At 40.7% G+C, this 14,053-nt stretch overlaps 2 protein-coding genes across 3 annotated transcripts in view; one reads left to right on the forward strand and one right to left on the reverse strand.

The window, feature by feature from the left end:
* LOC148034646 (BTB/POZ domain-containing protein) overlaps positions 1-14,053 on the reverse strand; it is a 132,152-nt gene that overhangs the window by 53,219 nt on the left and 64,880 nt on the right. The window lies entirely within an intron of this gene.
* Positions 7,099-11,494, forward strand: LOC148034647 (uncharacterized). The gene is made up of 5 exons (XM_087680443.1): positions 7,099-7,327; positions 9,089-10,287; positions 10,403-10,717; positions 10,874-11,066; positions 11,183-11,494. The coding sequence occupies exons 3-5, from the start codon at positions 10,539-10,541 to the stop codon at positions 11,492-11,494; spliced, it is 684 nt and encodes a 227-aa protein (XP_087536569.1). The 5' UTR covers positions 7,099-7,327; positions 9,089-10,287; positions 10,403-10,538.

Raw genomic sequence — 14,053 nt, forward strand, 5'->3', positions numbered from 1 at the left:
ATACACGTTTTTGTCTACAAGAGTTTTATCTTCTCATAATGCAAGAATAAACTGACAAGCTTCATCTTTGTGAGTATTCTTCTACATTTTCTATTCCTTTCTATGAGTATTCTTCTACGTCTTCCATTTTTTCGAACCCCTTCTCTTCCGTCTACTCCTCTCCCTGAATCTCCCTTCACCGCGCTGTCTCGACCCCAAACGCTCCGACAGTGGTGGACCTGACGTGAAAGTCGGCAGTAGAGATGTAAAGATGGGGAATTCTGCTGGATCAAGTGGTGGTGATGCTTTACAACAGATGATTGCTTTGTTGCAGCAACAACAGCAACAACAGTTAATGTTACAACAACAGATGCAAACTCGGCAAGAAGCAGAAAGAATTGATTCCTTAGTCGTGAATGCATTGCAAGCAGTGAAACAAGAATTGAAGCAGTTCAAAGGTCAAAATGTTTCGGCCTTCATCCGGTTATATAAAGAAAAAATGATGTTTCATGAGGTACCGAAGTATGCATAGAGTCGGTATTTCTCCCGTTTGGCCATGCATGCATTGCATGATCAAATTGATGAGTTACATAGAAGAGATGCTGATTAGGCAGCTTTCAAAAAAGCTTTGAGAGAATAGTTTTTCTTGGAAGATGCAATATTGGTAACTAAAAAGACATTTATAGATTGGATTGAAAGCCCAATAAAGAGTTGACTACTACAACTTTGCTCCGTGAATTTGAAAGTCGGTATGCGCAATTGGATGCCGATGTGCAACAATCATTGGAAATTCAGAAAATTGATTTGTTTTTTAAGGTTGCAGATCCTGTTTTGCAAGAGAAGCTAACTGATCGTTTAGAGATACCTCTTCTAAAACGGGACTGAAGTCAGATTTGGCCAATGTAACTAAGGCAGTGCATATGTTGGTAAAGAGAAAGCAGATGAAATTAAGATGGGGTACAAGCACCACACCTGCCAGTGTTCAGAAGGGGACTAAAATTGCAGCCAAGGCACCTATAGCTATGGCAGAACAATCGGCTATACTTGTTGGTTCGCTCTTAAAGGTAATGCTGTGGATGAATTAATCAAAGGCATGCGTGATTTGCGGCTGAATTTGACACAGATCTAGGCAAAGGTCAAAAAGTTGGATATCAAGGTAGAAGAGAAGGGCTGGGCAATAGCCCAAAGGCCGTATAGAGAAGGATACAAGAGGAGATGCATTTTTTGTGACAGTTTTCAGCATGAAAAGTGAGATTGTACAAGTTACCGTGAAGCAAAAGTAAAAATGTTAGCCTTTTGGAAAGATAGTAAAATACATGCAACAGAAATTGGTCTTCCAATAGAGCCAAATTTTGGAAATTGTGGTATGCAAAAGAGGTTGGAAGATATAGCTGCAAGGACAACATTTGTTGCCATAGATGCAGCCACATATGGATTGAGAATTTAAAGGACTAATGAAGCTCATAAAGGAGGTATGGCTGAAGCAAAATCTCGTGTTTGGATGCAAGCATTAGATTGCATGGAAAAGGGCAAAATAGCAGAGTCTAAATTGGTTGATGCAAGTCAGAGTATACGAGGAAGAACAAGATGGAGTGCACTAGTGGATTCATTTTCAATCTATGCTTATTTGGTTGAGGTTCATAATCAAGAAACTCTTGTGGAAGAGAAGAGAATAAGAGATTAGGACACTGTTAGTCCTTCCTCTTCAAAGTAAAATGGAGCAGCAAAAAGAGGCAGAAAAAGCCATACCTGAGCATATTATGGAGGATGCATCTCAAGAGAAGAAACAAGAAGGGAAGAAAATGGACAAGCAGCCCGATTACAGGTTACCATTGGATCTTGAGACTGCCACAAACCTTAAAAAGTTCTTAGAAGATCGCATACTTGGTAGAAGAGTGGAATTCACACTTGGCAAAGTTCTTGGAATTGCAAAACAAGAATTTCATGATGAAATCATTGATATGCTAAAACGAAAAAGACAGTTTGATGGTGAAGTTTTGCAAGCATTGATGCACGTTGACAAAGACATAAAGAAAAATCTTCAAAGCAAAAGTGATGATGCATGTCATGCTGTTTTAGAACAAGTTGATGCTGAAAATGGGCTAAATGGGAGTATAGATAGCAAGCTTGTGGCTGAAAATGGTATCATGAATAGCACAAAGCATAGAGAGAAGGCTATGTATAATAGGGATGTCCATCAACAAGCACATGAAGAAAAAGATACTCATTTTATTCTAAGCAATAATTATTCACGAACGCATTGGGCTCGTGCTACAACAGAGACAATTATTAAAGTGGAAGAAAGAGAGACGCCTTGCATAGTTCTCTTGGATCATGGTTTCGAAATCAATGTTATGGCACGCAGTTTGTAAGAGAATGGAGGATGGCCGATGAATGTAGATCCAGGATGGCGTATGCGGGCAGCAAACAATTCATCAGGGGATCTTTATACGGCTTGTCTGAATGTACCCGTGACTATTGGAGATGTTAGGGATAAATATCATTTTTTTGTGCATGATTCATGCAATTATCCTGTGATTTTGGGACAGCCCTATATTTCGAAATCAAGGCTGGAAACAAAAGCCTTGGATGATGGTTCTTCATATGCTCAGGTAAAATTTCTACAACAATTAATGCTGAAAACAGGGTAGAAAAAGAGGTTATTTATGTTGACACTTTAGAGATGTATGAAGTCAATCAAGAGTTTGCTGATCATTAATGTTACGAGATGCAATTTGGGCTGCAAAACAGGGTTGAAGCAAGGATGGATACAAAGTACAAAACTGTTCCAAAGAAGGTTAAGCTTGTGGCTTTTCTTTTTCAACCTAAAAGTGATGGGTTGGTTGAAAAAGTGACTCAACAGCCTAGTTTACGGGATCCACATGGAGTAGGACATAAATTTACAGCTGAAACTATACAAAAGGTTAATACAAGCTTTCTTTTACCTGCAGAAAGAGCTTGTTTCTTGCAAATGGGAAAGCCTTTGCATTTCAGCCAGATAAAATTGGATGTGTTGATCCAACCATCGTTGCACCTATGGTGATCTTTACAGTACCTCATGTGCCATGGAATTTAAAACCTATTTCAGTACCTCGGGCATATTTGCCTAAGCTGCTAGATCTTTTGAATGAGAAGATCAGGATGCGGATTTAGGAGCTCTGTTCAGCTCCATATTCGAATCGGTGGTTTACAGTTCCAAAGAAAAAAGGTTCTTTGAGATTTATACAAGATTTACAACCAGTTAATAAGGTCACGATAAGGAATGTTGGATCACGCCCCATAGTGAATGAATTTGCAGAAGCATTTGCAAGCAAGGCAATTTACTCTATGGAAGATTTATATTCAAGATATGATTAGTTCCAACTTGCATTGGAAAGTCAGGATATCACTACCATGAAGACACCACTTGGATTGGTCAGGATATATACACTTTCACAGGGAGCAACCAATTCAGTGGCACATATAATGAATGCTATGGATAAAGTTTTGAGGGAATATATTCCTCAGTTGGCCTTACCCTTTCTTGATGATGTGCCGATCAAAGGGTGTGATATCTATGAGAAGAATGAAGAGTTGAACGAGCATGGATATAGAATGTTTGTAGCTGACCATATTGCTGATTGTGATAAGATTTTGAGTCGTCTTAAAGAAGTGCATTTGACTCTCTAAGGAGAAAAGTCAGTTTTTGGAGTGGAGGAAGTATTAGTTGTTGGGCACATGTGTGGACCATATGGAAGAAAGCCCTCACCAATAAAGATTGATGCCATAAGCAAGATGGAGGAGACATGTTCGAATGTATCCAAGGTGAGAAGATTTTTGGGTACCTATGTCTTTTACTTGATATGGATTCCGCATTTCGCTCATGTGGCTAAAAGTTTATATCGACTCTTGAGAAAAAGATAAAAGTTTTGGTAGGGGAAACAGCATACGAAGGCAACTCAAAAGTTAAAGAGCTTATTGATTTCAGCCCCAACGCTAAAGAGAGCAAATTATGAGAATTGGCAGCCTATTACTCTCACTGTGGATACAAGCCCAATTGGCATTGGTTGGGCAGTGGGTCAGGATGATGCTGATGGAAATAGATATGCCATTCGGTTGGGAGCAAAGGTCCTCAATGAACGGCAACGGCAGTATTCTTAAGTCAAAAGAGAGCTTTGGGATGTAATGACAGCCCTTAAGTGTGATAGAGAGTATTTTATGGAAGCTCATATAGTGGTAGAGATTGATCGTCTACCTCTATTGGGCATGATAGCAAATTGCTCAACTCCTGATATACCATGTTATGGTGGATTGCATATATAAATTCACTTAACCCTAATTTTCACCATATTACAAGTAAAGAAAACCCCGTGGCTAATGTGCTTTCACGAGCAAGGTTTGAAGATGAAGAGAAGCTGATGAAAGATGAAGAGGATCATGTGATAGGTGCTGAAAACGACTTTGTAATAGCAAGGAATGAGTATGCTACTACTACAGGTACAATTGTTGTAATAGGGATTTCAGCAGTAAGAAAAGAACTTACAGCCATGAAAAAGAGATGGGCAATAGAGAGAAATCATCATCAGTGTTATGCTTCAATGATAACACAATTTTTGGAAGAGTTGTATGAGAATGATTGGCTGAAAATAGGCCAATATCTCAGCCTCATGACAAAGAAGGTTGAATGGTCTGAAGCTGAATTCAAAAAGATATAAAGAAAAGCTAATGGGTTTTTCTTAAAAGATGGATATTTATGGAAGCATGCAAAGAGAAAGAGAGGAGCTCCAGTACGTGTATTGGGAGATACGGCTTCTCAACAACAGGTGATACAAGAGTTTCATGAAAGCTTATGGGCTAGACATAGAGGAGTTTGGGACACATTTGCCAAGATCAAAGAGAAGTATTGGTAGCAAAACATGTATAAAGATGTGAAGCATTATGTGAAATCATGCAGTGTCTGTCAGATGTATTCCATGGTAAATCATAGAGATGGGTTGCAACCAACCTATCCATTGTCTATGCATTACAAGTGGGTAGTTGATTTGGTTACTATGCCTACAGGTCATGGAATATGAGATATCTTGTGTTTGCATGAGAAGACTTGACAAATCAAGTGGAAGGTCGAGCTCTTAGTACAAAGACTACTCAAGTAGTTTGCATATTCTTATTGGAAGAAGTCTTTTGCAGGTATAGTTGTGTTAGTAAAGTGGTTGCAGGTAGAGGAGAATTCGATGTGAATGAGGCTCGTGACTTCTTTTCACAATCGGGCATCAAGTTGGCTTTAACTTCAGCCTATAATCCTAAAGCAAATGGCAAAAGTAAAAGACGCCATCAACCTATCATTAAGGCATTAGCAAAGTCATGCAAGGGTAGGATGAAAGAATGGCCAAGAATGTTACCCTTTGCTTTGTAGGCTGATAGGACCACTCATAGTGCAGTTATAAGATATATGCCTACTGAATTAATGTATGGACCACAACCAATCATGCCTATTGAGGAGACTATTGCTACTTGGAGTGTTCTACAATGGAAAGAGGGCTTAAATAGAGAAGAGTTGCTGGTCCTACGCATTAGATAGTTAGAAAGAAGGCCTGAAGACATTGAGACAGCCATGAAAAAACTGAAGACTACAAGGATCAAGAACAAGAAGAGGTTTGAAAAGCGACACAAACTTCGACCACGAGCTATAAAGGAAGGGGACTGGGTGGTACTAGTTTATGATAGCAGCTTGGAAAATCAACATAGTGTCAATCGAAAGATGGCAAAGCGGTGGTTTGGTCCATATGTGGTAAAATTTGTTTTTTGATAATGCTACCTATGCATTAAATGAGATGGATGGGACAGCTCTAAGGGTTCCAGTGGCTGGAAACAAATCAAGCTCTTTAATCAAAGGAAGTCTTTAGCATATGAGTTGAAGGAGTTGGATACTGAGCATGAACATGAGAATATGAAAGAAGAAGAAGTAGAAGATAAAGACAATTGACATGGCAAAAGATACTTATTCTGACGCTGCAAAACCGTAAGACTTTGGCACATGCCAGAGGATGTGCAGGTTAGGAGGGGGTGGATATCGTGCCACTACGTGCACACCGTGAGAAAAACTCTAGAGTGCAACTTTCTTATTGATCTAGAGAGCCAATGCCATTTTAGACATTAGTGTTAGTGACCATGGTCCGAAATATTAGATTTTTAGATAAGTTTAGCCAATTTTTGATATTTTAGATATTATCTCTTGTAAAAATCAAAAAATTGTAGACAACTTCTAGACTAGGATGACATGTAAAAGAAAGTAGGAAGCTTTCAGCCATTTTTGAGAGGATTTTATGTAAAAAGAGGGATTGGCGAAATCGCATGACGCACGATTGCTGTTTTTTAAGCAGTGAACAGCACTTCGAAGTGGGAGATGAAAAAGCAGTAATCTGGCAGGATTCTGGCCAATTATGTTGGTATTTTACCCCCCTTTCAGAGCCAATGGAAGCATCAGATTGGCGATCTGAGCAGCATAGAGGAAGGTATTATTTTATACACATTTTTGTCTACAAGAGTTTTATCTTCTCATAATGCAGAAATAAACTGATAGGCTTCATCTCTATGAGTATTCTTCTACATTTTCTATTTCTTTCTGTCATAGTTTCCAAAAACAGAACGATCGTTTCTAGCCGTTTCCGTTTTTGGGAAACGGCGTTTCTACCAAACAGGAGACGGACAAGGTAAAACCCCCAAAACAAGCTGTGTTTCTTAGTCGCTTGCATATTTCAAATCTCCCCCTGCTCGTTTTGGACTCTCCTACTGCTGCGCCTGCTCGAACTAAACGAACCCTACCTGAACTACTACACATCAGCCCGTGGTCACTCGATAAAGCTGAAAGCTTTCTTCTCGAAAGATAACCTTCAGCTGTGAACATTCAGCTTGTTTTCCTATATATTCAAACCTGAATGTCTGCAATTTTCAGCCAAGAGATATGAAATTTTTTGTCCTGCCAGTTGTGTGTGCACTATTTCAGCCTTGTGTGTCATTTGTTTGTGAACATTCAGCCTGTTTCATACAGATTTCAGACCTGAATGTCTACAATAATCAATTTTCAGCCAAGATATATGAAATTTTTTGTCCTACAGTCAAGAAAATACCATGGCTCCTAATCCTAATTGGCGCCATGTTACTCTCATAACCTCATATGAGGGGTCAGGTGGATCTAAAAAGTGGAAATGTATTTATTGTGGCATGGTGAAAACACGGAGTGTCACTAGGGTCAAAGACCATCTTGCTCATATGCCAACAAAAGACACAGCTGCATCTGAAAATGTGCCAAGAGATGTGAAGTTTTCTCTCGATTTATTATGGAGGCAATGGCTTGGTCTTCCGACAGTTGGTGCAGAACTGTAATATTTCAGTTGAAAAATATTACTAGTCCGACTTTCGACGCCCCGCGTGAAACTCATGCAAAGGTTAATTCCAGAATCGGAGTTGCGGGCAGTGCAATCTATAAACCATACAGAGGAATCATGACCTCTCCATTGGCAAAACAGGACCAAGGTTTAAAAACCCGCATAACCGTAGGTGAACTCCCTCTTGGGAGGAGGTCAAGAGGATAATGTTGGGATAAAATTATTGCAATTTTTTTTTATTATTTGCCTTCCCCCAGTCGATGTGTGGCTGAGGGAAGGGGATGGGCTATTATGGCAACTTGCGAGGTGGAGGGGAAGACGCCATGCGAAGGGCCACGTAGGGGGGAGGTCCTCTCTCCCCCCAGACTATAAATACCCCCCTCTAAGGGGTGAAAGGGAGAGGGTGGAGTGAGGATTCGCCATGCTGCACCGACTGTAACATGTGTGGAAGAAGGAGGGGAGAGTGACGAAACGCTGTGCTGCGCCGAGGAGGAGAGGGAGACGCTGGTTCAGAACGCCGCCAGTTGCCGACTCGTGTTGCTGCCGCCATTCTACTCAAGGCCGCCATCAAGATCCTCATCGTCCACGTAGCCATAAATTCCCTTTTCTTCCACGTGGCCATCACACAACCCCCCAGAAGCTTCTTAGAAGCTTCTAAGGAGGCTTCTTAAAGCCCCATTCCCGTGGATTTCCATAAAGCCATTTTACCCTGGTTGTAAAGCCCCCTTCCCCTGGAGTCCCTATAAAGCCCATTTTACCCCCGAGATTTGTAAGTCCCCTTCTCATTGGTTTCTCAATAAGCCCATCCCGGCTGAAGCAAAGGAAGCTACTAAGGCCCTAGCCCCGGTTCTTGTAAGAAGAAGAGGGGTTTCTCTAAACCCTTCCTACTCGATTTCCCCCAAAAGCCCATTGAAGAGGATTTCTTTAAGCCCTTTTCCAAGGTCTTTACCCCGAGATTTCTCTATGGATTGTTGGATAGTCTTCGGGCAGATTATGGATAAGCCTGCGGGCTGGACTTTATGAATGCATTCCAAAGATAAATATGATAACCTATTGAAAAGAAACTTGTTTGACACTGCTTTTCTATGTCAAGTGCTAAGATTACGTGAAGGAACCGGTGTCTAACGGGCTAATTAAGGAAGCTGGTTGATGCATATTAAACTAAATGTGGTAGGTAATTAGACAACTAAAACAACTTGAGGAAAGTGCGGTGGATGTGGCCATGGGTCCGTCCTACGGATGGGTGGTCCCCGTTGGCCGGGAACTTTTCTCAATCTTAATGGACAGCAAGAAGATCTTCTCAAAGGAAATGAATAGCAAGGGCGCTGACCTAGAGTCTAAGTTATAATAATCTCGATTTACGTTGTTTTAGCGAAACGGAATGGGACTATGCCCTATGGCAGGGAGGTCGAGCCTTGCATCCCTCTCGTTTCCCATTCTCCTTGAACCAAGTGCAGCGTGAATCCGCTTCGGCCCTAGCGTTTTTGCGTAAAGTAGTTCGCTTGGTGTTTGACGCTAGTTGCGGTTTAGGAAATGACCATTAGGGGAAACCCTGATTCAGGTCGGTCCTAAGTGGGAACGGCCAGAATACTTCCGCTACGTGGCAAACGCGGAAAGTCCTAGATCGCAAACCCCATGACATTCCATGGGAGTGCCGGTCAGAGCTTTCTAGACCTCCTTTCCGATGGACTGCTAAGACGTGTCCTAAAGGGAACAGGTGGACACGTTACAAGAACAAGACCAAGACTTAGCCACAGCTCAGCAACAAGAGGGTAGCACAAGTGTGGTTGGACCATCAAAGAGAAGTAGGCCTGCATCAAAACTTGTTGCAAGTGCATCCAATTCAGCCTCGGTCCCTGATTCACGTGCGATGAGAACTCCTTTGCCTTAGCCTAATGTTTCAGGTGCTCCTAGAGGTTCATTACAGAGGGCTAGCATACATGCTGCTATGCAAAAGCAAGCCATAGCTGAGGCAACTTAAGAGTTGATGAGATTGTTCATTAGATATGTTATTGCCTTCTATGTGGCTAAAACAAAGCAATGGAGGCGAACCATAAAAGCCATCAGCCGCATTGGATGTGAATAGGAGGCCAATCCTCAGAGGCACTACACACATGGGAGCTCAAGAAGGAAAAGGCATGCATTGAGGTTCAATTAGAGCCATTGAAAGATGCATGGAAGAAGTATGGGTGCACCGTTATGTGTGATGGATGGTCTGACGCCTGTAGAAAAAATGTGTATAATGTCATGGTCTCATGTTGTAAGGGCACTATGTTTGTGAAGGCCATTGATGCCTCTTTGCCAGGCCTTGTAGTGACAAGTGCATTTATATGGCAGCTTTTGCAGAATGTCATCTTGAAAATCAAGCCTGAATATGTTGTGCAGGTTGTGACCGATAATGGCAGCAATTGTGTCTCCATGGGCAGCATGTTAGAGGAGGAGTTTCCAAGCATTGTATGGACACCATGTGTTTCTCATTCCATTGATCTTTTGATTGAGGATATAGGCAAAATTCAATGGGTTGAGGCCATATTTAGCACGGCCACAAGTATGGTCAATTTTGTAAGGAGGGACCCAAGGTTCTTACCATATTTTGCTCATTTAGCCACCTTGAGCTCTTAAAACCCTCCACCACCAGATTTGCCTACATCTTCAATGTGCTTGAGAGATTGATGCGCATTCACAAGGAGTTGGTGCGCACTATATGGTTTGATGAGTTCATGCAATGGGATGAGTATGATTATCCAAAGACCATGGCATTTCGGTGCAATGTCATGAATGATACTTGGTGGAAAGATGTGGAGGCTATGGTGAGAACTCTCAATCCTATCTACATAGTGCTACACATTATCGATATGGAGGGTAGCACTATGGGTCTTCTTTATGAGTATATGGATAAGATAGGAGAGGCTCTAAATAATAATAATTTTTTGCCATCGAACAAGTAAGTAACTCTTGAGTCTTTATTTTACAAATTGATATTATATATATGAATTTTGAAATTTAAATAACTATTCTTAAGACTTGAATTGACATTTCTTCAATGTTGATATCTTAAGGACTGCTCAAATCGTAGCTGTGTTGGAGAGGAGATGGAATTGGTTTCATAGACCAATTCATGCAATGGCCCATATCTTGCATCCTCTTTGGCGAGATGATGAGCAGAGTGAGTGTGAGGAGCTATAGAAGGGATTCATGGAGTATATGACAAAGGTGACAGGTGGCGATGTGTCAATGCTTCAAAGGATTCAGGATGATCTTTTGACATTCCGCAATGAGAGCTTGCATTTTGGTAGAGAGACTGGAAAGCTGAGAGAGACTCAACTTCAGCCTGTCTCATGGTGGAAAAAGTATAAAAATTATGTGTCCACATTGGTAATTTGCGACCCCAAGATTTCTTTTAATAATTATACATAATCACATATTTGTAATTTATTATCACTGGCATTCACTACATAGTTTGATTCTTGAAAGTTAAATCCTAGATTCTTATGGCTCTGTTTGTGTTTCTATTTGAATGATGATTTATAAAAACGCATTGCTATATGGGTTCTCTCACAAGATTGTAGCTCAAGCCCTTGTGAGAGAAATTGGAGTACTTGGGCCCTTTTCCATACAAAGAAAAGGAATAAACTTACCACTACTCAATTAGAGAGGTTGGTCTTTTGCCATTGCAACCTCCAACTACTTGAGAAAAAGAATATTCATCCCGAGCCTGCGCAAGTGATTATATTTATATTTTGCTAATAGCTTATGGTCTTTGAAGTTTGACTCTTGAATGTCAATTCTAGAATCTAAAGATGATAACTTTTTTAAATCTCTATGTCAAATAAACACAGGTAAATGTTAACAAGATCGACATAGAGAAGGTGAGGTTTATTCCAGACATCACTCCAGAGGAGCGATACATATATACCATGCTCTACCAGGAGATGATAGCCCCGAGCCGTACCACGCACAACAGGACTACTTCACAACGTCAGAGAGCCATAGATGGAGCTAGCATTTCAGCTACTCTAGTAGATTCTCTAGCAGATTCAGGAGCTTCTAATAGTTCTGGCTCATCAGCTGATGTGGATAGCGATGCGCCAGAGGAGGATCAGGATGACAGCATCTCCATTGACTTAGATGATGTTGCTACAGATGCTTAAGCCTTGAGCCTTGATTTTATCATTGATGTTCAACATTGTTGACAGTTGTCAGTTGCTTATGTTTTTTTCCATGGTTGGCCAGTGGCCATTGTTTGAACTTTGAAGTTATCAGTTCTTTGAGATCTCATAGATCTATTATCTTACTTTGATATTTGACTCTTGAGACATGTCACGACTCACATGATACATCATTTGATCATTGCTATAGCTTGTAGTCTTGACTCTTGAGTCTTTAAATTGACTTTTGTTGATGTTAGATGTATCTAGATTCTAGAATCTAGGTTGCCTTCTTTTGAAATTTGAATGATGAATTATGAATCTTGATGTATCATGTATCTACTTAGTACTATGATCTATCACCGGTGACTACTCGTATTATCATGAGTGACGAATGATGAGTCTCATGAATGATGAACTTCACTTTTAACTTTTAAGTTCTGATCATGATTCTTGAATGACAGATGTTATGATGTTAGTATATTACACTTTTGTTTCAAAATATTGTAAGTTATTTTGGGTGATTTAAGATTTCTTCAATCTTGTGATTTGCAACTTGCGAAATTGATAACTATGTGAAATTGCTGTGCAATGTGATTTGTGAAATTTAAATCATGGGTCTTGGAAGTTGGATTCTTGTGCTAAAAGTTAAGATTGTTCAGTCACCAATGACTCTAGTCTCTAGTATACTTAGTATGTGTGTATTTATTTATTTATTTATTTATATTTATATATATATTTAATCATAATTTATTGGTTTCTTCGAAACGCTGTTTCCACCAAAATTTCAAATGGCCGAAACTCCAAAACTCTGTTTCTTTCAGTTTCCGAAACTCCTGTTTCCGAAACGCATGGAAACTATGCTTTCTGTGAGTATTCTTCTATGTCTTCTATTTCTTCGAACCACTTCTCTTCCACCTACTCCTCTCCCTGAATCTCTTTTCACCGTGCTGTCTCTTACCCCCATGGTAGACTTTCGACCCCAAGCACTCCGACATCGGTGATCAGCAATATGCTGAAATCAGAGATTAATGGCTGGAAATGCTCCAATAATGTGGACGGCAGCTGAATATACTGAAAATTCAGCCCAATAATATGCCAAAATGATCAAATTTTTTTTCAATGTCAGGAAAGAACAGGGCCAGCAGCCAAATAATATAATTTTGGAGCACGTCGAGGACCAAGAAAATGAATTGAGGGAAAAGCCCCAAATTTTGGACACCTCGGTGGTGGAATTGGGCTAAAGCCCGAATTTTTACCCGAAAAATGGAAAGAAATTGAAGAAATTGAGTAAAATTTTTACCCAATTAATGCTAAATGCCACCCCTTAAGCTTGATTGGGCCTCGATATTGATTACTTTCGATGAATTTCAGAAAATCCCCAAGCATTCTGAAGAAATTGGAGTGAAATTGGGCTAGAATGACAAAAAGCCCCAAATTTTATTGGGAGATTGAAGAGACATTTGATAATTTCTATAAAATTTTTACCCAAAAGATGTCGAATGTCGAGCCCGATGATGAATTCTACCTCAATGTTGATGAAGAATGCCGAATTCTTGAAAAACCCCAATTTTGGTGGCAAAATGGGAGTGAAATTCGGTCAATTTGTTGAAAAGCCTCAACTTTGATGAAGACCGTCAACTAATTTCTTGGATTTGATGAAGGATTTAGTGAAATTGATAAGAGAATCCTGAATTTTAATTAAATTTGGAGCAAATCGGATGGGTTTAGCAAAAACCCCCAATTTTGGCACAAGTCGTGCTTAAGAGGAGTAGCTTGTGTGAACAATGACCTGATTAAAATAAAGGAATAAATAAAAGAATGCCTTTTTGTTTTTTTTTTAAGTTGGTAAGTAAGGAACAAGGTAGCAGAACGTTGTGATAACGTGGTGTAGACAAAAAACGCATGACTGGTGTGGCACACTGCAGGTGTCCATGCTAGCAGGAAGGCGGCAACTAATGGGCAAGCGGCTAAAAGGTCGACGATGTGGCACTGCACCCATGTCGGCAAGAGGGACAAGTGGTGACGTGGAGGCTCATGTTGTGGACAAGGCGTGAAGCAGGTGGCACTTTGCTGAATGTCGAAGAGCTCGTGTTTGAAGGTAGTGGACAGGCAATGTGTAGCAACTAGCGTAGTGTCAGGTTGCTATCGACGATCACTGCTACAGTACTTCCTCCTCCTCTTCTTCTTCAGTTTCTCCTTTTCTTCTTCTTCTTCTTCTTCTTCTTCTTCTTCTTCTAATGCTAGAACTATTGGACAATAGATCAAGAATGCACAATGTGGAAATGCAGGCTTGGGCAACACTTAGTGGGCACGCAAAGAGAACTAGCAAAAGATTGGGCAGCCACAGGCAATGCTGAGGTCAAACCCGCTCTAATACCAGTGTTGGGTATGGAGCTCGCATGTGATGACCAATAGGCTATGGCAGATGGAACTCCATTGGGGGAGCGCAGGGAGAGAGAGAGAGAGAGAGAGAGAGATCGACGCGATGAAGATGGGGTCGTCGCCTATGCGTCGTGCCCTGCTGCAGCCGTTTTGACCTATCGACAAGGGCCCCTGACG

This window comes from Lygodium microphyllum, chromosome 6 (genome assembly GCF_053477565.2).
Source record: "Lygodium microphyllum isolate KBCC chromosome 6, Lygodium_microphyllum_v1.1.10, whole genome shotgun sequence".
NCBI classification, from domain to species: Eukaryota; Viridiplantae; Streptophyta; class Polypodiopsida; order Schizaeales; family Lygodiaceae; genus Lygodium; species Lygodium microphyllum.

What these genes read in the sequence shown, in the direction of transcription:
- LOC148034647 (XM_087680443.1), top strand. Translation starts at nt 10,539, where the DNA reads ATGGAGTATATGACAAAGGTGACAGGTGGCGATGTGTCAATGCTTCAA. An exon ending in AAAAATTATGTGTCCACATT is followed by an intron (nt 10,718 to 10,873) that starts GGTAATTTGCGA and finishes TGATGATTTATA; the next exon opens with AAAACGCATTGCTATATGGG. An exon ending in TTCATCCCGAGCCTGCGCAA is followed by an intron (nt 11,067 to 11,182) that starts GTGATTATATTT and finishes AAATAAACACAG; the next exon opens with GTAAATGTTAACAAGATCGA.